Raw genomic sequence first — 23,054 nt, 5'->3', positions numbered from 1 at the left:
GTCGCCGAGCGGGGGAAACGGTGTTCCGGCCGTCTGGGCGCCTGAGCTCCGGGGCAAGTCGACGGAGCAGACCTGGCTGCGAGCGAGAGGAGACAGAGGCCGCTCCCGACAAACAGGTCGGACGGTGCCGGGGGAGGGGCGGGAGGCGGAGCGCGGCCGGCTGTGGCGGGCCGGGCCCTGCGGGGCGAGCGGGGAACTGCCCTCAGCAACCCCCCGCCCCCCCCCCCTCCACCGCCCCGGCTGCCTCAGCGTGGGCCCCCGAAGGTTTGCAGGTGTAACAAGGCTGGCCCCTCTTGGGGCGACTCTGGGAAGTCCCCTTCTGGACATGAGCTTTAATCGCCAACTCCCAGAGCAGAGAAAGAGAAATCCTCCAAGAGGCAAAACCAGCTCAGTAGGTGCCAGGCTCTGTGCTTAGGCGGTTGCTCAAGTCCCCTTATCTGTGAAATAGGTGTTGGTGTCTTCCCTACTTGTTTGTCACCACTTCCAGTTCTGGCTCTTCCCTTCCGCTAGGCCCACCAGGCCCTCCTCAGCCAGGCCATTCCAGGCCCCCAGTGCGCAGCACCAAAGGGACGGCTGCCAGATCTTCTTCCTTCCTTTCTCTGGGCTTCAGTGCCTGCCCCTTACAGCCTACTCTTGCCTCTCTCCTGTCTCCATTCATCCCGTATTTATTTGCACCAGTAGGTGCAAGCTGCAGTGCTAGGCTAAGCCCATACTGAGATGCCTCTTCGGGAGAGCCCGGTTTGGTGGTGGAGAAATGACAGCTCGGGTGGCATGTGTGCGTGAACATGGTGATGGTCCTGGGTATCATGTGTCATGTGCACGGACATCGAAACAGTCCTGGGTGGCACAAGACATGTGCACACCGACATCATGACAGTTCTAGAGGCAACGTGCATCCAAAACCAGGGTACCAGGGAAACTTTTCCTCAAAGAGGTGACATTGTCCGTAACCCACTGTTCTCATCTATAGAAACACTGATAGGTGTATTTCATAAGCCAGCCTGAAGACCCAACCAGAAAGGCAGTGAGGTCCAGGAGAAAATGATGAGGGATCCCCAGAGCTAAAGCCATCACCCAAGGGTCCTCAGATGGATACTGGGCTGCCTGAAAAGAGTTACCTGGAGAGCTTTTTAAAAATCCTGATTTCTGGACCGTATGTTCAAAGATCCTAATTCAATGTGTCTGCGAAGGGGAGGGGCTTGGGAACCTGTATTTGTAAAAATGTCCCTGGGTGATCCTGTAAAAACTGCAGCCCGGTTTGGGAACCACCCCCTCAGTGTCTCCCTTCTTCCAGGAGGCCACCCACTCGTGCTGGGAGCACTGCCTCTGAGGGGGGAATAATAGTTGCGGCCTCTCCCACCGCACTGGGCTGGGAGGCCAGCAGGTGGGTGGAAGAGACAAGGGTGGGATGAAGGAGGGAAACCAGACGGGGTGGGTGGCCTTAGGGTGTGTGGGTGACTCAGCCCCACGCCAGCCCCTGGTGGTGTCAGGTGGCAGCTGCACTCTTGTTGCCATGACAACTCCTCCAGGAACGCAGGGAGGCCCGTCCGACGGGTTTGTTTGCGCTCGCTAGCTCCGAGAAGCTGAGGGAAGAGCCCAAGCCTTAGGGGAGGGCAGAGGCCTTGGTGGGTAGAGAGCAGACCCGGGAGAATGGGCAGCTGCAGAAACCAGCAGCGGGAGGAGGGAACCTGCTTCAGGGAACAGGTAGATGAAACAATGGGAGGAACAGGCGGCAGGTGGAAGGAACAGGCGGGGAGGGAGAGGGGAGGATAATGGACTGGGAGGGAGAACAGGTGTGAGAGGTGACAGTGAAGACCAAGGAAGACACAACAAGGGGATGAAAGGTAAGGGAGATGGGTGGGTGGAGATGGCAGGAGTAAGTGAAAAAGAGCTAGGAACCATGACTCAGGGACAGAGAGGAAGAGAATTGAGTCCTGTGCCTGGGGGAAGGGAAGCTGGGGAACATTCTGGATTGTATGATGTTTGCTCTCGGTGCTAAGTTGGGCCCAGAGGCTTGATGGGGGTGATCTGGATTTCCTACTCTTGTGTAGCAGCTTAGAAAGAAAGTTGGTCTTCCCATAAGGTTAAAGGACTCTTCCTGACAAGCTTCTCTCCCCAGCCTCCTCAGCATCTCCCCTGGCCCTCCCCTGGCCTCACCTGCCAGGGCCTTAATGCGAGACCTCTCAAAGAGGCGGGCTGAGCTGCTGTCATTGTCCCAGTCCGAGTCAGGCAGGTCCCAGCGGTTGTTGATGTCGCTGTACTGGCCCTGGATCTCCAAGCTGTCGAAGTCTGTGGGTGACAGGGTGCTGCTCATGGTGGTAGGTGGCCTCCTGCTCCTGCAAGGGGGAACGTGGTTGGTGAGGGGCATCTCAGGACCACTGAGCCCAGTACTCACCATGTCCTCTCCTCTCTTGCCCTAGATCTGCTCTGCTGTCCTGAGGGCCGAAGGCTGTGGTTGATTTCTCTGTCAATGAAAATCAGCCCCGGTGGAAGAGGGGGAGCCATGGTGGGGAAGCAGAAGGACAGGAGTGAAACACGAAGGCAGGAGTGTCCCAGAGTGGTGCAACAGAGAGGAAGGGCTCCAGAGGCTCAGGCCAGAGAGGGACAGGTGCGCAAAGCTGGGGACTGGAAGCGGCCATGGCTAATAGCATGGCTCAGCACAGCAATGCGCAAACCAGGGTAACAAAGGGAGCAGGCATGGGACCCCATGGGCAATAATGAGTATAAACTGGAGTTCTTTGATTCCTTGATTCCACAAACTGTTCTGAGCTCCCACTCCACATAAGATGGCCTCCTGTACCCAGTAGGTAATTTGAAAAGACCCTAATCCTGCTCTTGAGCTAAGACACATTTATGATACACCAGGAAGACCGTGATGCACTGTTAGGTAAGTACAGACAAAGTGTCCAGGAGTTCAGAGGAGGACACAGTATGGCTCTCTCCCCTTTGTTTCCTTTTGTTTGTACAGGAAATACCTAATAGGTGCTGGATAAGTGTCAGCTGTGATATGTGTCCCTGCTATTTACATGCATCGTCTCATCAAAACCCCCACGGGGCAGGGGTTCATTGTCATCCCCATTCATAGAAGCTGCACTGTGAAAGTTAAGTCATGGTTCAAGGTCACACAGCTGGAAGGAGCAGAGCTGGGTTTTAAAGAGAGGTTCTTGGGGCGCCTGGGTGGCGCGGTTGGTTAAGCGTCCGACTTCAGCCAGGTCACGATCTCACGGTCCGTGAGTTTGAGCCCCGCGTCAGGCTCTGGGCTGATGGCTCGGAGCCTGGAGCCTGTTTCCGATTCTGTGTCTCCCTCTCTCTCTGCCCCTCCCCCGTTCATGCTCTGTCTCTCTCTGTCCCAAAAATAAATAAAAAAAAAAACGTTGAAAAAAAAAAATTAAAAAAAAAAAAAATAAAGAGAGGTTCTTTCTCACTTCGGGGAACAAGCTCTTAATAACAACATTTACACGTTCTTTGAACTTACTGGAGCCCTTCAGAGTCCCATGGGAGAGATCAGCACTTGTGGCTCCCTTTTAGGGCCCAAGCTAGGGAAATTAGGACCACATATGGTTGCCAGCACTCCTTGCGATTCTACGCTATGCAAACAAACTCTGTCCTTCTCAAAACTAACAAATGAGTTTCAGATTAGCTGCTAGGGATTAAAAAAAAAACCATTACCGTCCAAAGTTCTCGGGTAATTCAGCAGCCGTTCAAGGGAATGGAGGGGGCTGGGTCTGTAACTCTATTAGAACCCCCAATTCTGCATTTCTATTTTTCCTAGTACCTCTCAAACACAAACACATTTTAACCCTTTAGCACTACTTCCTAGAGTCGAGGCTTGATCTTGGCAGTCTCTGACTCTGGAAAGGAAGTCAGGAGAGCCTCGTGTGCGGTTTGGGGGAAGGAAGAAGAGATGCGGGGTGAGTTGTGGGTAGATAGGTTGGTGTGTTCCCCTGGGCACACAAAGGCAGGACTTGGCTTCTGTCATTAACTGGTTCTATGAAGCTGAACCTGAACCTGACCACATGAAGCCAGGATAGTCTGCCCCTCCCCTTTCCGTGCAAGAGAAAGCAGGCACAAGGATTTCCTTGGGAGTAGCATTAATGAGGTATGAGGGAGCTAAGGTCTAAGGTTCCTCGACTGGGTTTTTCATTCCCTGTAATAGGCAAGAGAGCTTAATTTCCACTAGCCTGGGACAACTTTCTCACTTAAAATCCATCATTTCTCCTAATCCCCAACAGATTCTTTGAATTTGCTCTGTAAATATTTATATAAAAATAAATTCTAGGGCAGAGTTGAGTCACCCTGAGTAAAGAGTGCTGTGGGCAAGGTGTGACCTGAACCAGAGTCACCTAATACTGGCAGGCACTGGAACAGGGAAGCAGCTCAAGCCCCAGGACCAGTACTAATTCCATTCTCTCTGCTTTTCAGATTAAGGCTTCCTTGCCGGTAGCCATGCTCACACTTAGCTCTGGGATTGACATTTCAAGCACTCACACTCTCCCTGTATAGACCTCCCCACAAAAACTCGTACATGCAATGCCCTCTAACCTTCAGTTTCCATGACCCTTTTCCTTTTATCAGGAGTCACAAACCTACTACAGCCAGCCCCCAGGTCTATGTCCAATAAGCTGTTTACAAATAACTGATTTTGGGTGCGCTAGGCTGGCTCAGCCGGAAGAGCATGTGACTCTTGATCCCAGGGTCGTGAGTTCAAGCCCCATGTTGGGTATAGAGATTACTTAAATAAATAAAATTAAATATATATATATATATATATATATATATATATATATATATATACACATGACTGATTTTGAATTCCTTTAGGTGGGCGTGAAGGTACTTTCCAGTTCTCTACAGGCCCCACCATTCCCTTTTGTCTCCTTTCCAGCTACGTCATGTATTTTTGTTAGCTGCCTGGGCCCTGAAGACCTCTGAGGTTTTCAAATCCTGCTTTATATCTTTGTGCTCCACAAAGAACAGACACTTAAAAGAAACAGACTGTCTGATCCTGTCTCCAAACCACTGTGTGTCCCTGGGGCCCCCAAACTGTACAAAACCTAAACATGTATTACTCTGGCTTCCTTTTGGTAATCCAACTTGGTCCTCCTAAGGGACCCAGGCATGGGATCCAGACCGCCCAGCAAAGTCTGGCTGTTAGAGCCTTTCCATGGAATCCTATAATTTGAGGGGGAAAGTATGGATTTGGAACTTCTCCTTCTTCTCAAATAAAAACTCAGTCACTTAAATGCTCCTTTGACCAAATCAAAATTTGGCATACATGCTTTGTGTCCTGAGTTTCCAGGGATGCTGTCATATAGATAAGGAACGAAGATGACACAGATGTCCTTAGATCACAGGTCCTTATAGGGCTTCATGTTGGCATTCCAAGGAACTTGTTCCCATGGACTTGGATGTGAATGGTGCTCTCTGGTGTTGTTCAGCACAGTGGTTCCGAGGGCCTCTGAGTTTTGGTTTACGGTTTTTGGGCTCTGCAGTCTCCTGGCCTTTTGGACAATACCCTGTGTTCTCTGTTCCCTACCCCCATCTCTAGATTCCTATAGTTTTCTATTTGAGTTTCTTCACATAGATCCCGCTCTGGTTTCTTTTCACTGAGTATCTTATTCCTCACCTACGATCTGGGTCTCCATACTCACATTTCCAGAGTCAGCCTGTCCACCAGCCCCATGCCCCCCTGTCTCTCTGTATTCTCCTCATGGATTCCTGAACTCTGGCAATAGGACGGTACAGCAGCTAATCCAGATTACAGTTTCACCAGCACCTTATTCTTAGCCACTGACCTCGAGGCCAGGCCCAAGTAGCTTACATTGTTCATGCTAGAATAAAGCCAACTCCCACCAGCTGCAAGCTTGTGGTCCTACTCAATTCTCCACCCAAGCATTGCTGGATGCAGATTTTGTTCAGCCGCGTGGTGATCCTCAGGGGCAGACCCCCCCACCCCCCCGCCCCTTCCCCTTCCCTCCTGTTTTAGCTGGCATGCAAAACTAGAAATCCTGTCCCCCGGCTAGAGCCTGTCGTCGTATACCCTAATTCCTCCTCTGGCCACATCCTGCTCCTGATTAATTCTTTACCTCCCTCGGAGAAAGAGTTGATGGTTCCCTCCTCTGCTGCTCCCACAGAACTTCAGCATGAAGCTATCATTGCTTTCATCACATTGTATTACACTTAGTTGTTTATGTGTCTCTCTGCTTGCTCCACTTTTAACCCATTGAGGACAAGGGCTGTGTTCTACTCATGTTTTGTCCTTTCCAAGCTCAGTACAATAGGTATTCGGTAAAGAAATAGTGAATGACTCGACCATAATTCTTTTTTTCTTGTTTCTTTCTTTCTTTCTTTCCTTTTTTTTTTTTTTTTTTTTTTTTTACCAGCAAATTAATGTCTTTCTTAGAGCTGGAGAAAAACTCAAGCAAAGATGGGATTGGAGAAGACCTTCTGCTGGAGTACTCTCAGGGTTAAGCTCTACAGTTCAGGATCAGGGATTCTCAGACTTGCATGAATTCCAGTGACCCTGGAGGGCTATTAAAACACAGACCACTGGGCCCTGTCCCCCCACCCCCAGGGTTTCTGATTCAGTTGATCTGGGGTGGGGCTCAGAAATGTGCATTTCTAACCTGTTCCCAGCTGATACTAAAGTACTAGTTTGGGGACCACACTTCAAGGGCCACTGTTGGTTAGGGGAGGCTAGGAGGACTGAAGAGACACAAAGTTTCAGGGGTGAGTGTGACCTGAGGTTAGCTTCTGGGTAGCTTTAGGCTCTACCCAATGCTAAACGCAAATATAATTTCCCTGAGAAACCCCAAGATCCACAAAGAGCCAGAAGCCTCAGGAGATGAGAGAGGAAGTAAGATGGAGTGGACTCTAGATCTAATGACACAAATAGAGCTGATGCCCCAACACAGGCGAATCACACTTGTGCTGTAGAAGGACGCTGGAGACGCTGGGGTGGGGTAGCAGAGTTGAACAAATGACAGCAAGATGAATAATAAATGAGAAGAAATAGGGACCTTGGCCATGTAAAAATCTTATTTGACTCAAAGCACGAGTGGACCGGCAGAGACATAAAAGGAAAAAGAGATCACAAATAAAGTCAGGGCTCCTAGGAGGGCAAAAGGAAGATGCACTCAGAGCAATCACAGACCCCTGTGGAGAAACAAACCTCTGACCCATTTCCCTCAAGGCTGTATTTCTGGTGAAACACAGGGACTCTCCTCCAAGGAACTTAGGGACTGGGCTGAAGAATGGCACTGAATTTTTGTTTGATTTTCTTTAGAATCCTCCACTCAGGGTAGGATTATTCAGACTAATTTTCACTCCCTTGCTGTGCCCCTCCCCCAAGCGGTAACTGATGGGTTACATCAGTTTCTCCAAGGGACTAAGATCCATATTAACTTTTTCCTCTCTAATCCTTTCCTCTTCTGAATTGGCCAAGAGGTTGCCCAGCACCCAAAGCCAAGACACATATTTGGAACTCACTCTGCCCTCTTCACCTTCAAGGAAAACTGGTTTGTGGATACCCTGCCCATGCCTGCCTGAACCAACAGCCTCTCCAGCGCTGGAATCGTGTCTGCTCCAGAGAGAGGAGGAGGGCAGCTGAGAAAAAACCCACGAGACAACATGCAGCAGGTTAGGAAAGGGGCCAGCCTGCAGCGCGGACGAGCATGCAACGCCATGGGGTCGTTCGGTCCCAGAGTGGACAGTAAATGCTGGAGTTGGAACACCCCAGGGAGGAGGCCTTGCCCAGGAGTTCTGTGCGGGGTGGACTCTCAGCCCTCTGGATGTCCCGGCCACAGAAACACCTTACACCGCTCCTTCCCCACCGCCCGAAGGGGCTTCATTCCCCCTCTGCCAGTGTTCTGGTCACTACAGCCAGCCGTGTCCCCTCTCGCACACACTGTGAGGAAGCATAAAGGAGGGCATGGAGCTAGCTACCGAAGAGGCGAGGAGGAGCCCCTTCGGCTCCAGAGAGAAGCCCCCAACAAGCTCCCGAGAGGGAGCCGGCCGCTCGCACACGCCGGGCACAGACGGCAGAGCGTGTCCGCAGCACCTGGATCAGCGCCGGCCGGTCGGCGGAGGAGCCTCGGCTACGGGAACAGCCGGCGCTGTCAGACGCTCGCAGCCCAGCGGACCCGATCCCTCAACGCGTTTGTCAGTCCCAACTCTTGCAAGACTCTTCCCTCCGCTCCGGAAAGGCCCGCGTTCCCCACGCCTTAACCCTCACCCCCGGTACCTGGGTGGCTGGCACATGACTCTCCATCCAGTCCCCGGGACCCGGCGGCAGCGAGGGCCAGGCGCCGCATCCTCCCTCCCGGACTTCCCTGGCCGGCCCCGACCCCGACCCCAACCCCGCCGCCCGCACGCGGCTGCACAAAGCGCGCCGCCCCGCCGCCGGGACAAAGCGGGCCCGGGCGCCGGCACCTACCTCGGTGCGGAGCGCCGGCGGGGCAGGCGGGAGCGCGGCGGGCGGGGGCGCACCGGTCGTCGCCGCGCCCGCAGCCCGGCCGCGAGGGGCGGTTGCGGGCGGCGGCGGGTGGCCGGACGGCGGCGGGGCGCACGGCGAGCGGCGGCGGGCGCTGTCACCGGGCGCGAGCGGCGCGGGGGGCGCGCGGGGCCGGCGGCGGCGGGGCGCGTGGCGGCGCGCGGGCGCGAGCGGCGGGACTGCGGCGCCGCGGAAGGAGGACAATAGCCTCCCCCTGCCGCAGGCCGCCGGCTCCCGCGGGAGGCCCGGGACCATCTGGAGCCGGCGGCCCCGCGGGGCTCGGGGCGGGGCCCGAATCACCCCCTCCCCGCCCGGCGCCATGGCAACCGCGGCCCCTCTGAGTTCTCCGCACAGTCCCCTGGCCGGGGGTCGCTGACCTTCCCCGGGGCGAACGCGGCGGCTTCTGTGCGGCCGGCTCCCGACCCCGCCACCTTCCCTGTGGGTGCCCCCCATAATGTCGGCTTCCGGTCACCGCTGGGCCATCTGGAGATCCCCCACAGCTTGCGCGGCTCGGGCTCCGCAGCTCGAGGACCCCCACCTTTGTCCCTACTCCTCGTTTCCTCCAAAATCTGTCTCCCCGAGACACGCAATCCTTCCTTTAATGACACTCACCGCTCAGGTTTCCCAAAATTCAGCCTCTGTTTTCCTTTTCAAATTTTCCTCTTTGGGCACCTCCAGTTCATCTCCCTTTAAGCAATTCTGTCGTCCATCCCCTTTCTCGAGCATCCTTCTTCGGGCAGGTAGGCCGGCTCTCTTTCCCAAAGCGTCTCCATGGTGTATGTGGTGGAGATTCGCCTGCTCGCAGATCAGATTCTCAGAATAGTCATCACTGCAGCTTCTCTCTGCTCCTTCTCGGCTCCTCTCATTTATCAACCAGGAGAATTCCGGCCTACTCACTGTCTTAAAAGGGAGTGGGGGTGGGGATGGACATTTCTAGGCCTGGCACAGCTGGGTTTCTCCTTGGTTTAGTAGCATTTGAGTGGTCGAAGGTCTAAGGTCATTAAGCAAGGTGAACTATCTGCTTGAGAGAGAAAAGAATTATGCTCAAATAATAATAAAGTTATAGAGTGCTAGCTGGTTATAGAGTGCATTATCTCATGTGACACCCTCCCCCCCCACCCCCATCCCACACTCCAGCTCTAGGAGGTGGGTACTGTTCTTCCAGACTAGGAAACTAAGCTCAGAGATGAACTAGTAATAATAGATTGGACTTTGTGCAGAGCAATGAGAATTTAACTGTCAGATTATGCTGTCTCTGAAGATGTGGGCCTGTTTCCACCTGGGAAATGCCTGAAATGACCAAGTAAGGGCAATGGGAAGCATGGACTTCACATGAGTTATTGGGTTTAAGGTTTTATTTATTTATGGTTAATGGAATTTTAGGATTTTGCTCCTCTCTGAAAAGGTACATGCACCAAAACAAATTTATAAGTGATTGAAGTACTTTCCAGTTATGATTTTGGCAAGGTGAAATTATTTGCTTTAAAATTATTTGAAAACATTTTCAAGGACAAAAAAGTGCTGCTACCAATCCCATCTGGTTGTATCACCTCGCCTACCTGACCTTGGTTTTCCTAGTATAAAATGGGTAAGGAGGGGTGTCAGGGAGTTGCACTAAAACATGACCTTGAAGTTCTCTTCTAGCTCTGATAGTCTGATTCCACCACTAAACTGGAACAGTGGTTCTACCACCAAAGTGGAACTTGACCTTCTGGGGTGTACCTCACGAGTAGCTGCCATTCAGGCTATTTACTGCTTATTTTTTTTTAACAGTCACTCCTTTGGCCAATGGAATCAAAGAAGTGAGAGCATAAGCTGCAACTGTTCCTAAGGGTAGGTGTGTGTTCGGGGGGAAGGGGTCATCAAGGAGACCTGGCCAGGGATGTTAAAGCTGATGGGATGAGAATCAGCTGATCTGCCAAAGACACCAGAACACCCAAACTGCTGCTGCTGTACTGGTATGGGAAACAAGGGTCTCAACAACAGCTATTGGCTTGTGACCCAATTAGAAGACAAGGATATTAGGTCTTATGATCAGTATACTCATAAGATCTTTTGTATAGTATTTCCCATTTTCAGCATTTCATAATCTTTTAAAAAGCATTGTAAAGGTAAACACTATCATTCTCATTTTGTTGATGAGCAAATGAATGCCCAAGTTCAGAGTTAGTTCATGGTGGAGACATCAGAGTTTCTGATTCCTAGTATGTTCTTTCCCTTCTGCTAGTGAGAGTAGAGTGGTTAAAAGCATCAATTTTTGGGGTGCCTGGGTGACTCAGTGGGTTGAGCATCTGACTCTTGATTTCAGCTCAGGTCATGATCCCGAGGCCATGGGATCAAGCCCCTCATTGGGCTCTGTGCCGAGCATGGAGCCTGCTTAAGATTCTCTCTCTCTCCCCCCCTCTGCCCCCTCCTCTGCTCTCTTTCTCAAAAAAAAAAAAAAAAAAAAAAAAAAAAAAGCATCAATTTTGGAGTCAGACTTTGGGTTTGAAAGTAGTCTTGTCACCTACTTGCTGATGACCTTGGGCAAGTTACTTACCCTCTCTGGAATTCAGTTTCCTTACCTGCAGAATGGTATCATAAGGTGGGGATCAGATGAGTTATTGTAGATAAAGTACTAGAATAGCACCTGGCACATAGTAGCCCTCAACCAGTGTCAGCCATTATTATTTTATAACATTATCATTTTCCCATACTGTTTCCCAATATTGAGGAAGCATGCTCAATAAAGAGAACGCTGAGATCGCTGGTCTCAGTTGCTTTGGAGACTTGTCATTTTGCTCTGTAGTGTATCAGTGTAGTCATTGATGAAGAAAAAAAAAAAAAAACCCACCTGCTTCCTTTTTACATGAGTTGCAAAAGTGCATGGAATGAAATCCACCAAGTATGCTGAGCTTTTTGGAGAATCCAGATTTGCTGCTTGTGTTACCAAAATTCATAGAAAGGTCTTGGTAGCACTTCCTGCCACCAAGTCTACAGATGTAGCTGAATTTTCTTCTTTCATTCCTGTAGCATGGAAGACGTGTCTTTCCTATCTGAGAATGATTCTTCTGGCTCCTGCACTAAGTGCCATCCCCTCCTGCAGTCTCATGGCTCCCAGTCATTCTGGTAAGTTCCCTCTCTTCTCGCTCCTTCCCATTAGCATTTGAACATGCTCAAGTATCTGCCAGCTTAAAAAAGTAAGTGACAAACCCTGGTCCTCCTCCATGTCTTGCCCTTACTTTTTATGATCACAATCTTCTTGAATGATTTGAACACATTGGCTCCACTACCTTGCTTCCCCTTTAATCAAACATTTATTTAAAAACCATCTGGTGTGGGGCACCTGGGTGGCTCAGTCAGTTAAGTATCCAACTCTTGATTTCAGCTCAGGTCATGATCTTACAGTTCCTGAGTTTGAGTCCCGCATTGAGCCCTGCATCGGGCTCTGCACGATAGTGTGGAGCCTGCTTGGGATTCTTTCTCCCTCTCTCTCTGCCCTTCCCCCATTTGCGTGTGCGCGTGCTCTCTCTCTCTTTCAAAATAAACAAACAAACAAAGTATCTAGCTTATGTGCCAGGTACTGTGCTGGGATGTGGGGATCTAATGATGAGTAAAATGGGATATTTCTATCTTCTTGGAGCTTATATTCTGGTAGGGTTGACAGACATTAATGAAATAACTGCTCAGATATATAATCACAAAGTATAATGAATTAAAAGTTCAGGATGCTAGGTGAGAATTTAACAGAGAGTCATAACCTGGCTGGAGAGAGGGTGTCAAGGGAGACCTCCCTCAGATCATTTGAGCTGAGATCTGAAATATGAGAAGTGGTAACCAGGCTGAGAATGGGAGATAACAAGTAGTGGTAACTAACACTAATTGGGGACTGTATTTGTAGCACTTTCCACATATCATTTCATTTCATTCTTGTAAAAACTCTGACAAGTAAGTATTAGCCTCATTTCACAGAAGAGAAAATGGAGACATTGAGAGACGAAGTGCCTTGCCCAGGGTCATTTAACCAGGCTGGGGTAGAGCTGGGATTTTCAACCCAGATGTCTGACACTTGAACCATGTTCTTAGCTACAGAGACACGGTGTGTGGACACCAGGCCTGAAGCAGCAGGACTCATGGTGCACATGAGAAACGGAGAGAAGGGAGGGAAAACGGTGGGCAAGAGGGAATGTGTGGTGAATGCTGGCTGGGAAAATAGGCAAGGGCTAGATCGTGCAGGGCTTTCTAGGTCATTTATAGAATTTTGTTTTTCACCTTTGGAGCCCTGGAAAAAATTATTGAAGGATTTGAAGCAAAAAAGTGAAATGATCAACTATGTTTTTAAAAAGATTACTCCAGGGCACTTGGGTGGCTCAGATGGTTAAGCCTCCAACTTTGGCTCAGGTCATGGTCTCATGATTTGTGAGTTTGAGCCCTGCATCAGGCTCTCTGCTGCCAGCACAGAGCCCACTTTGGATTCTCTGTCCCCTTCTCTCTTTTCCCCTCCTCTGCTCATCCTCTCTCTCTCTCTCTCTCAAAAATAAATAAACATTTAAAGAAATATAAAAAGGTTACTCCAGGTGCTGTGTGGGGAATGGGTTGGAGGGGTGTGCAAGTTGATGTGAGAAACCAATGAGGAGGCTACCACTGTGGTTTAGATGAGACAGAAGATGGTAGCTTGAACTTGAATGTTGGCAGTGGAGATAGAGGAACACATAGGTAGAAAGAATTGACAAGATGGGACAATGGGTTAGATACAGGGTGAGAAAAGGGTTTGTTGTGGGAGGATTGTGCAGCTGGAAGACCAAAGGTACCATTTGCTGAGATGAGGCACACTGGAGGAAGACCAGGTTTGGGTGGGGAGAGTGTAGGTCTTGGAACCTGCTGGGTTTGAGATACCTTTGAAACAATCAAGTGGACATACTGAGTAGTTGATTGTTATGAGGCTCAAAGTGGAGATCTAGACTTATACACATTTGGAAGACACGAGTGCAGAGACAGATTGTGAGTGAAGGAGACAATGAGCGCTGAGGCAATTGATTTAGTCCAACGCAATATAATTTCTATTCCTCTGCAGCTGCTTTCAAACAAGGTCCTCAGCAATCCACTTGCTAAATCTGATGTTAATTTCCAATTGCTTTCTTACTGTTCCTCTTGGCAGTGGTTGACTCTCATTATGCCTGCTTCTTGAAATTTTCTTCCTTTGGTTTAGGATTGCCCCACTCCTGGTTTTCCTTCAACCCCTGTAGTCTCTCCCGTTTTTCTTTTGTGAGTTCCTTTCTGCTTGTCACTTAATTGTGTTGTTTTCTTCTAGGCCCTTTTCTCATTCTATGTGTTCTTCCTGGGCCACCTTATCTACCACTCTGTAGCCAGTCTTTTATTTTTTATTTTTAATGTTTTTATTTATTTTTGAGAGAGAGAGAGAAAGGGAGAGAGTGAGCAGGGGAGGGGCAGAGAGGGAGAGAGAGAGAGAAAGAGAGAGAGAGGCAGGCTGAGCTGTCAGCACAGAGCCTGAAGTGGGGCTCAAACTCATAAACCGTGAGACCATGAGCTGAGCCTAAGTCCGACATGAGCTTAACCGACAGCCACCCAGGCACCTCCAGAGCATCTTTTTAATACAACAATCTGACAGATCACTCCTCTGCTGAAAACCCTTCAGTGGCTCCCCAAAGCCTTTGGGATAAAGTCCAGAATTCTTAACAGAGTTTACACATCTTGCTTACCTCTCCAGTCCCCTTTGCTCACCACTCCTCACTTGACACTCCTAGACATAAGGAATCTGTTGGGAGTTTTTCCAGCATTTGTAGGATTTTGAACATGGTATTCGATTTGGTTGGAAACTTTTCCTTTTCCATTCACCGAGGATTTACTCTTTAGGTCTAAATCTAGGTGTCATTTCCTCCAGAAAACCTCCCAGGGTCTCCAAGTCTGAGACAGGGGCCTTCAGACAGCACTCTATGGGATGGTCACTGCCCATTGGTTGTGTTCCCTCTTAGATCGTGAACTCTATGAAAGTAGAGAGCACATCCAGTTCCTAGTCTTTCCCTACTAGAGCAGACATGTATGTATTTGTGCAATATATTAATGACTGACAGAAAAGATTTTGGAAGAGAAGGTGATTCCTTGTTATAAAAAGATAAAACTAGATGTTTTCATATCAAGCAATGCATTTTCCGTTTCTTTTACCCTGAATTTATCTCCCATCATTAAGCAGCAGCAAGGCTTTCTAGATGCAGCATCCTCTGCACAGGGATGATACAGAAAGATCAGAGTCAAAGTCTTGGGCTTTTGAATTCTTAACTAGATCTTTTCAAATCTATCCCAGAGGAGATGTTCTTTTTCTTTTTCCTCCAAGTTTTTATTTAAATTCCAGTTAGTTAACATACAGTGTAATACTAGTTTTGGGTGTAGAATTTAGTGATTCAACACTTACATACAATACCCAGTGCTCGTCATAATCCCCATCACCCATTTAACCTATGCCCTGTCCACCTCTCCTCCTATAACCATCAGTTTGTTCTCTATAGTTAAGAGTCAATTTCTTGGTTTACCTCTCTTTCCCCTCCCCATGTTAATTTGTTTTCTTTTTTTTTTTTTTTATTTTTTTTTTTACATTTATTTATTTTTGAGAGACACAGAGAGAGCACAAGTGGGGGAGAAGCAGAGAGAGAAGGAGACAGAGAATCCAAAGCAGGATCCAGGCCCTGAGCTGTCAGCACAGAGCCCGAGGCAGGGCTTGAACTCACAAACTGTGAGATCGTGACCTGAGCCAAAGTTGGACGCCTAACCAACTGAGCCACCCGGGCGTCCCCATTTGTTTTGTTTCTTAAATTCCAACTATGAGTGAAATCATTTCCATAATTTGGCTATTGTGGATAATGCTGCTATAAATTTATCATTGGGGTGCATGTTTTCCCTTTGAATAAGTATTTCCGTATCCTTTGGGTAAATACCTAGTAGTGCAATTGCTGGGTCGAAGGATAGTTCTATTTTTAACTTTCTGAGGAATCTCTGTATCGTTTTCCACAGTGGCTGCACCAGTTTGCATTGCCACCAACAATGTAAGAGTGTTCTCCTTTCTCCACATCCTTGCCAACTCCTGTTGTTTCCTGTGTTGCAGAGGAGATACTCTCGGAGGCTCCAGTTTTTAAATTGTAAGGGCTGGGTCCTTGAGAGGGATTTTTTTTTTTTTTCCTTCACAGGTTTTTTTTTAAACATTAAGAGACAGAACTTGACAAACCTAAAACTTAGAGTTTATGCCATTAACTGTTGAAATGCAAAGGGCCTGGGGGTTTCCCCTCCACACAGAAGTATAATCCTTTCTGAGCCTGGAGCAGAATTGGAAAAGACTGAGAAAAGAGGAAAGAGGGTTTAGATGCACCTTGGGCTCTGTTTTCTGTGCTCACCACCAAACAACAGTAGACAGATGAGGCTTATGCTTCATTCCATTCCTAGAACTCTGAGGAGACACAGCATTTCAAAGCCCCCTGTGTTACCAAGGGACAACTGCCACAGAGTAGAAATGGCATTGTCACCCATGTAGGCAAAGCAGGGCTGAGATAAGTCACATTTCCTCACTACCCACAACCTTCTCACTCCCTAAGCCAAGTCTACTTGGCTCCTTGACATTTGGAGGAGATCTGAAAAGTGCCTTAATGCCCAGCTCCCGAGAGGAGTGTGAAGGTGAGCTGAGAGCTGGGTGCCCGTGGGGATTGCTGTGGAGTGGGCGGGGGGGGGGGGGGCAGGGATGAAGCCCACAGTAGAGCCTGAGGGCTGCATGACCCATGCCAGGAGCCGGATGGAGGCTCAGTAGTACCAGGAAGAGCTGAGATGGGAGCCACCGAGCTCCTTGTGAAGCAGACACTGTGTCTTTCTATATCAAGGCTGCAGGTGCCACCCACCAGGGAACTCTGCAGCAGATGCAGTGGTGATAGAGTCCAATGACCAAGACCAAGTAAGGCAAGAGGAACAGAAGATGGCACCTGACCTTGGTGCCCTTCCCTGATGTCAGAATGATATGTGAACCCCCAACTAGCACATTGTGACGAGAAGGAAGGAGACTCCTGAGAGACTGAGTTTAAAACTTGAAATGATTGAGTTGTCTGGAATTGGCAAAGTTCATTAGTTTTCTGCCATTAGTGGAAATGGGGGCTGAAGAGCTAGGTTAAGAGATAAAGAAAATTGTGTATTTCTTCACCTGGGTCTATGACTTGAGGTTATAAACAAGCCTGGTGTACAAAGTAAAGGTCAGAAAGGTAGACTTGCAAGGAGAGTTCTGGTGCCTTGCAAGGACTGACCTGATTCCTGATGGCTGTGGACCAGGAGGCCTGTGTAATATCTGCTAGGGATGAGATTTGCAAAGAATGATCATGTACTTGAAAGCAAAAGTCTGCAGATGAGCCAAGATAAAGTCTCATGTCAAACGGGGCATTCTGATGCTGGGGCGGGTGGGGGGGGGGGCACAGAGGACAGAAGAGTACTACCCAGAGCTCCCTTATTTAGTGTAGAAAAGTCTGAGATTCTAGGAGCCCTGAGGGGTGTGCTCTGAGCTGAGCAATGTTGTGAGTGCTCACTGTTGTTGACTAAAATCGGAGAAACTGGAACTGACTTGAAGACACAGGACTATTACATCCATTTATCTTTGTCCAGTTTGAATTCAAAACAGCACTTTATTTATGGACCATCCCTCCCAAATTATTTTTATCTTGCAAACCTAAACACCATTAAAAACAGGACCTAAAAACACATTTGAACGATTTCAACCCATCTGGGAGCAGACTGGGATCAACCAGGGTGCCAATACTTTTGATTGTCCCTGTCAATAATGAACCACTTCTTTCTTTTAAGAAGCTTATGCCACATACCCCTGGGAATACACAAATCCTGTGAAAAAGTGTCTGATCACACCCTTCTGCCTGAAATAAATTTTGGCAGCATCTGCTTCATACTAACAGCTGAAGGGAAGTCTTTGGAGCTCCTTGATCAAATTGCACTGAAAAATGTGAGTTGTGCAGGAAACCTACAAAGAGTGGATTTTGGGTGCCAGAACCCAAAAATGAGTCGATTTAGTGAACATCTTTTAACCTGCAACAATTTTAGGTCAGTTTTCTGTATTGCAGCCTGATTTACTTGTGCTGAGGTACACAGCTAAGAAGCCAGTTATTTCAATTATTATTGGCATCTGAAACTTCCTGGTGGTTAAGACACAAGATTCTGGAGTCCTAGACCTTGTTGGAATCCTGGCCCATCACTTTCTAATTGTGTAACCTTGGATAAGTTATTTAACTTCTTTAAGCCTTGGTTTCCTCATCTGTAAATAGGGGACCATTTTCAAGGAGTGGTGGTGAGAAATTAAATAATGCATGTCAGGTGCAGATAAGGGCTCAGTGAAATGTCAGCTGTTGCTGTTGTCATTGTTTTGCGTGTTTTGTATGCAGGCAAATCTTGCCTTAAGTAAAACACGATGTATGAAAAATCTAGATTTGCAGAAAAGTTTAATGGGGAGGTTCTTTGCATTATAACAAAGTTCTTCAGTTTATGAAAGGACAGGTAACAGGATTTCTTTTAGACAGTCAACGTCTCAGTGTGTCTAAAATGATTTGATTCACACACAACTAGATTTACACAATGTGTTAGGAACATAGCTAGTGTACAAAGCACAGGACATCTGTAATACAATCATTCAGGTCAGGTCTGAACTACTGTGACAGGTTAACAATAACAATCCTGGGTATTCCCTTCTGCCCTTTATAAAGGGATTAGACGACTTCCCTGTGGTTTCAAAGGGCAGAGCTGGGACCAACGGGTGGAAGATACAGTGGGGGAGTTCCAGTTCAAATAATGAAAAACTCCCTGACAAACCACTGCTGTCCAAAACTGGAATGGGTTGCCTGAGGTGGCAACTTTCCCAACATGAGTTACTCAAGTAAAAGCGAGATATCAACTTGTTGGGACTGTTGGAATGACTATTGCATGAAATAGGGAGCTGAATTAGGGCACTGTTTCACAACCCTAAGCACATGAAATATATTGTGCAAACTAGATCAGTTCTCTACCTTGGATACCAGGAGGGGTTGAGGAAGAAGGAAGAGAGAGGCTTTTCAGGAGGAGGGTTGGGGATAAAGGAAATGAATTGGGAAAAAAAAAATTATTCCTCTGGTTGGGAAATACCAGGTTAAATGACTTCTAAGATTTCCTCTAATTTAAAGATTCTAGGGGCACCTGGCTGGCTCAGGTAGCGCATGCAACTGTCGACCTTGGGGTTATAAGTTCGAACCCCATGTTGGGTATAATTACTTAAAAATAAAAAAAAATCTTGAAAAAAAAAAGATTCTAAGACTCTCAAATTGTTTCACAGATGTTATTTTAACTATATTCCTGGGATAATTTTCCTATTTTAGTTGAGGAAAACTGAAACATAACACTGAAAGTGAGTGGTAAAATAGGAAAAATTTCAGATATCCTCACCCTTTAGACTTTTGATCCCATAGCTTCTTTTTAGCTGATGAGAATGGAAGTTGCAGAACCAGAAGATAGTAGTGGCCTTAAAGCTAGAATGGATGAAATCAAGTCAACTTCAGAGATCAGTGGAGAATCAACTCCACCAAGGCTCCATATTACTAGCTTTAAAGACTCCCTACACCAACATCCCTGGTCAAGTCCTTCGAGTACTATAGTTATACAAAGACAGAACCAAGACTAAACATGTGGAGCCAGTGTGCTCTTGAATGGGGCTCCTAGAAGAAGAATCTTTTTTTCCCAGTTAGCCTACTTGTCTTTCAAACAAAATTGATCATTTGGCCTTTGGATCAATAGGTTTACTCGGTCATGTGTGACCAGATTGCACTGCTGTTTCCATTTCCAAGGCTTCTATGGCACAAAGAATACCTCCCTTACAGTGGACATCAGCTAGTGGGACAAATCCAGACCTGCCTAGAGAGAAAGTTAAAAAGCCAATTAGAGAGAACAAGCTTTGTGATACAGATTTTATTGGTTATCAAGGAAGAGTCGAAATTAGACACTAAGAGGGAAGGAATGAAATCTCCTGGGTTGGCCCCAGAACCTGCTACTGATGGATGAGGAATCAGACTCTGTACACAAGAGGATTGTCAGCCAGGAAAAACAGGAAGCTATCTGGTATCATAGTCAGTCATTTTAAGAAGTAGAGGAAGAAAACAGAGAAAAGGGGTGAAGAAAAAATACTCTAGTTATACAAACTCTAGTATTGTCTTGGGGGAGAATCTTTCCTTTGCCCATAAGTATTAGAATGAGGAAGGACAAATGCTGTAGTCCAAGAATTGGCACAAGAGTTAGCACCACTGTGGCCTCTAGTGCCCCCACAACCTAACATACCTCCGTGAGAACATCCCTGTCTGACCCTGGCTAGGGAAGCAGAGGGAGGTGAGTAGAGAAGCTGCCCCAGATTCTGTGCTCCAGGTGGAGAAGGCCTCAAGAAGGTGAAGGGATGAGCTAATCTGAGCTTCCTGGCCCCATTTCCAAGGATGTGATTAGTGGAGAGGCACCTGGGACCTGCTCCATTTCAGGAAACCCGGTTATGGGAACTGGTAGGGGACAGACTTGGCTCAGGACCCGAGAGAAACGGTTAACCCTTTCCTGATGCATGTATGGGAAACAGCCTCTTTTACTAGTTTCCCAGGGGGAAAGAAAAATTCTCAAATGGATGTAGTTTTGCATCAACCTAATAAGGGGTACCTCAGGGATATTTCCCACTTAAGTTCCTTTGGTCAATCTCTTCAGGGCCTTTGAATGCTCTAGGGGAGCCTGAGAACGAGGTAGACCTAAGAGGTCTAGGAATGATATACACAGAGAGGGCACATTCAAAAGGGAAAGAAAGCTCAACAGTTCCTAAAATGTCACCGTTCACCTGGCAGCATTCCTTCGGATGTTTTGGTTCCACTTAAACCCTTGGGTTTGGGTCAGAATCAGTCCAGGGCTCTTTAGATGGGGTCTCTTCTATCCAGACAGGGTATTTCTTCTCAGAATAAACAGAATGTCCAAAGCAGACTTGCAACAGTAATCTAAATCCTGAGGTGGGGGAAGGAATGCAAGCAGAATTAATATGCCACTAAGACTGGGGATAACTGGACCCCTGAAGACATTGATAATAAGACCCTGAACACCAGGGCTAAAAATGTCCAGAGCAGCATCCAAAAGCTCCTTGGTTGACCTGGTTGACAAAAGTGACCTTAATGTTGGCCAGGTCATTTCATTTCTTTGGGCCTCAAATTTCTTCAGCTATTGAAAATAATTGACAACCTCTGCAGTCCGTTCTGGCTCTGACATTCTATTGCTGTGAGGATGGGGTCTGGGTAAAAACCATTTTAATAATATGGAGTCCAATAGTATGTTAGTTACTAGACCCTAAGCACACATTGATGGGTTAGAGAAGGGTTGGGAGCTGTGGCTCATTCAAACCTTAGTTTGTGGGAGACGAGGCCATCTGAGTTGATTGGCTCCTTTGTTTTTGAGTGGTATTGGCTTTTTCACAGTAATGTCAATGTTCCCATACTACAGGACTTTGAGACAGTCACATCCAGATGGGAGATGCACTGGGTAGCTGTAGGGGAGTAGAAAGTGGTGTTAAGAAATTTTGTTTGTTTCAGATTCTGGCCCCACCATTTACAACTCACTGTCATACAACCTCTTTTTGGAACCTCATCTTCGTCTTTTATAAAGCAATGATAACACCTTCCATACAATGTTGGGAGGATTACATAAGATAAATTAGAAAAAGTTAAGACCACTTAGCCCAGAGCAGATGCCCACCAAATGTCAAGCCTGCATCAAACCTTACCTAACTACAAGGGTTTATGCTATGGAAGACTTGCTGGCAGGCCCTCATATCAAAGACTCCTTTCCTTACTTCTGCCTACCTCCAGTATAGCAGGTGGCTGTGTCCCTGGCTACCTCTGTCAGGCCTCCCTAACTCTAGGATGGTGTTGGGTGTTCCCTGCATGTTTATCCCTGATGCTCACTCCAAGGCCAAGGGCTGGAAGCCAGGATGACCAACTCATCTGAAGTACATCTACATGGGTAACTGTTCCTACACCCTTCATTTCCAATGCCACTTTCCAGGTGGGGCATTTCCTGCTGAGCCAGAACTCTCTATAGGAAATATTTTAGAGAGCCATCCTCAGGGCCTTGGTTCCCCACTGATGGATAGTAAATATGGTAAAGGTAATAAGTACCTTGCAAGATACTCGCGAGGGCGAAAAAACTTGTGTAAAGAGCCAGTGGTATCAGACAACATGCATTCAATCAATGTTAGTTCCCTTCCCCCGACAACGCCTCTGCCTAAAAGGGAACACCTGAGAGAGAAGGGAGTGAAGCGGAGAGGCGGACTCCAATGATTCCCCGAACGCCAGCTCTCTTATCAAGTCTGAGATAGTTTTTTTTGGTTTTGTTTTAGATTTTATTTTTCAGTAATATCTACTTCCAGCCTGGGGTTCGAACATATGCCCCCGAGATCAAGAGTTGCAGGCTCCTCTGACTGAACTGCCCCAAGTCTGAGATGGTTTTATGATGAATTTTCCAGAAATAAAACCCATCTCTCTCCAGTAGGTCCACCTGTGAGCAACTGAGATGGGGAGGGTGGTCAACAGCGCTGACCCCGGACTGGCCAAGGCTATGATTCAGGTCTCAGCAGACATGTTCTTTGGAGTAGCACCAAGGCTGTGTACTGGATGGGCACTCTGCCAACTCCCCCATCTGTTCTGTCCAATCCTAGCTTCTTGGAGCTGGAGTGGAAGAATTTTCCCTGAAGGAAAGCAGCCAACACCCTGTCCCACCCTTCTCCTTGGGCAACTCTTTGCCACATAGGAATCTCTCTCACCTGTTTCCTTTCAGCTGCCTGAGGAACTAGCTGCCAGATCATCAGTTTGGGCTCAAGCCCCTCTCATCACGTCCCTCCCTGAACCAGCCCGAAGTCCAGTAGCTGGAGTCTGGAGTAATACCTTCCTTCCGGCTGGCAACACTCCATGAAAACCCCAGAGCTTGTCCTGTCAGCTGGAGCCCAGAAAGCCAGCCAGACTCCTGCAGTTGGCATATTTAGTGTAGAGCCGAACGTGGGGAGGAGCCTATTTCCTGGCGGCGGCGGGGGGGTGCCTTCCAGGTCCTGTCTGGGGCTGGCCAGGCACCTGGGGATGAAGCTGGGGACAGGTTTGGGGTAGGCTGCCAGATAAAATACAAGGCGCCCAGTTTTTAATTTTAGATGAATAATTTTTTATAATATGTATGTCCCAAATATTGCATGAGATATACGTATGCCTAAAAAAATATTTTTTTTTTAATCTGAAATTCAATTTTACCTGCCATCCTGTATTTTTATTTGGTAAATCTGGGAACCAGAGGTTGGCCTAGGGCATGTGGGATGGCCCCCACAGGTGAGGCTGCTTGAGAGTCAAGAATCAACTTGGAGATCCCGCACCGGGCACCAGCAGCTTCTCCCGGCTGAGGACTGCACCTCGGCGGAACCGTGGGAAAGTTTCCTTCGGGAGGAAGGAGAGTCGCGGTCTGGCCTCATTCCGGCTCACCTCCAGCCTCAGTGGCGGCCCGCGGCTCTTCCCAC

At 48.0% G+C, this 23,054-nt stretch overlaps 1 protein-coding gene and 2 long non-coding RNA genes across 6 annotated transcripts in view; 1 reads left to right on the top strand and 2 right to left on the bottom strand.

The window, feature by feature from the left end:
- Nucleotides 1-14,280, bottom strand: part of SPTBN2 (spectrin beta, non-erythrocytic 2) — a 44,449-nt gene extending 30,169 nt beyond the window's left edge. The window contains exons 1-3 of one of the 4 annotated variants that reach the window (XM_053899412.1): nucleotides 14,191-14,280; nucleotides 9,104-9,509; nucleotides 2,158-2,336 (exon numbers count right to left, since the gene is read on the bottom strand). In XM_053899412.1, the coding sequence (XP_053755387.1) occupies nucleotides 2,158-2,314 (157 nt within the window). In that variant the 5' untranslated portion in view covers nucleotides 2,315-2,336; nucleotides 9,104-9,509; nucleotides 14,191-14,280. Of the gene's footprint in view, nucleotides 1-2,157; nucleotides 2,337-8,242; nucleotides 8,344-8,434; nucleotides 8,566-9,103; nucleotides 9,579-14,190 lie in introns of those variants that run through there. The other 3 variants (XM_019415096.2, XM_019415097.2, XM_019415094.2) reach the window with 3 other exon arrangements.
- On the top strand, nucleotides 1-22,447 carry LOC128776133 (uncharacterized). Its single transcript, XR_008421084.1, has 6 exons — nucleotides 1-116; nucleotides 2,421-2,608; nucleotides 7,510-7,638; nucleotides 10,265-10,324; nucleotides 11,504-11,599; nucleotides 22,334-22,447. It is a non-coding gene; the product is annotated as an uncharacterized LOC128776133 (long non-coding RNA).
- On the bottom strand, nucleotides 17,945-22,545 carry LOC109246825 (uncharacterized). The gene is made up of 3 exons (XR_008421083.1): nucleotides 22,441-22,545; nucleotides 20,903-21,044; nucleotides 17,945-20,512 (listed from the first exon to the last, which is right to left on the bottom strand). It is a non-coding gene; the product is annotated as an uncharacterized LOC109246825 (long non-coding RNA).
- Nucleotides 22,546-23,054: the final 509 nt, after the last annotated feature.

This window comes from Panthera pardus, unplaced genomic scaffold (assembly GCF_024362965.1).
Source record: "Panthera pardus isolate Hobbes unplaced genomic scaffold, ASM2436296v1 HiC_scaffold_12, whole genome shotgun sequence".
NCBI lineage: Eukaryota > Metazoa > Chordata > Mammalia > Carnivora > Felidae > Panthera > Panthera pardus.
Note: the sequence above shows the minus strand (reverse complement) of the source record. Positions and strands in the feature narration are given on the sequence as shown.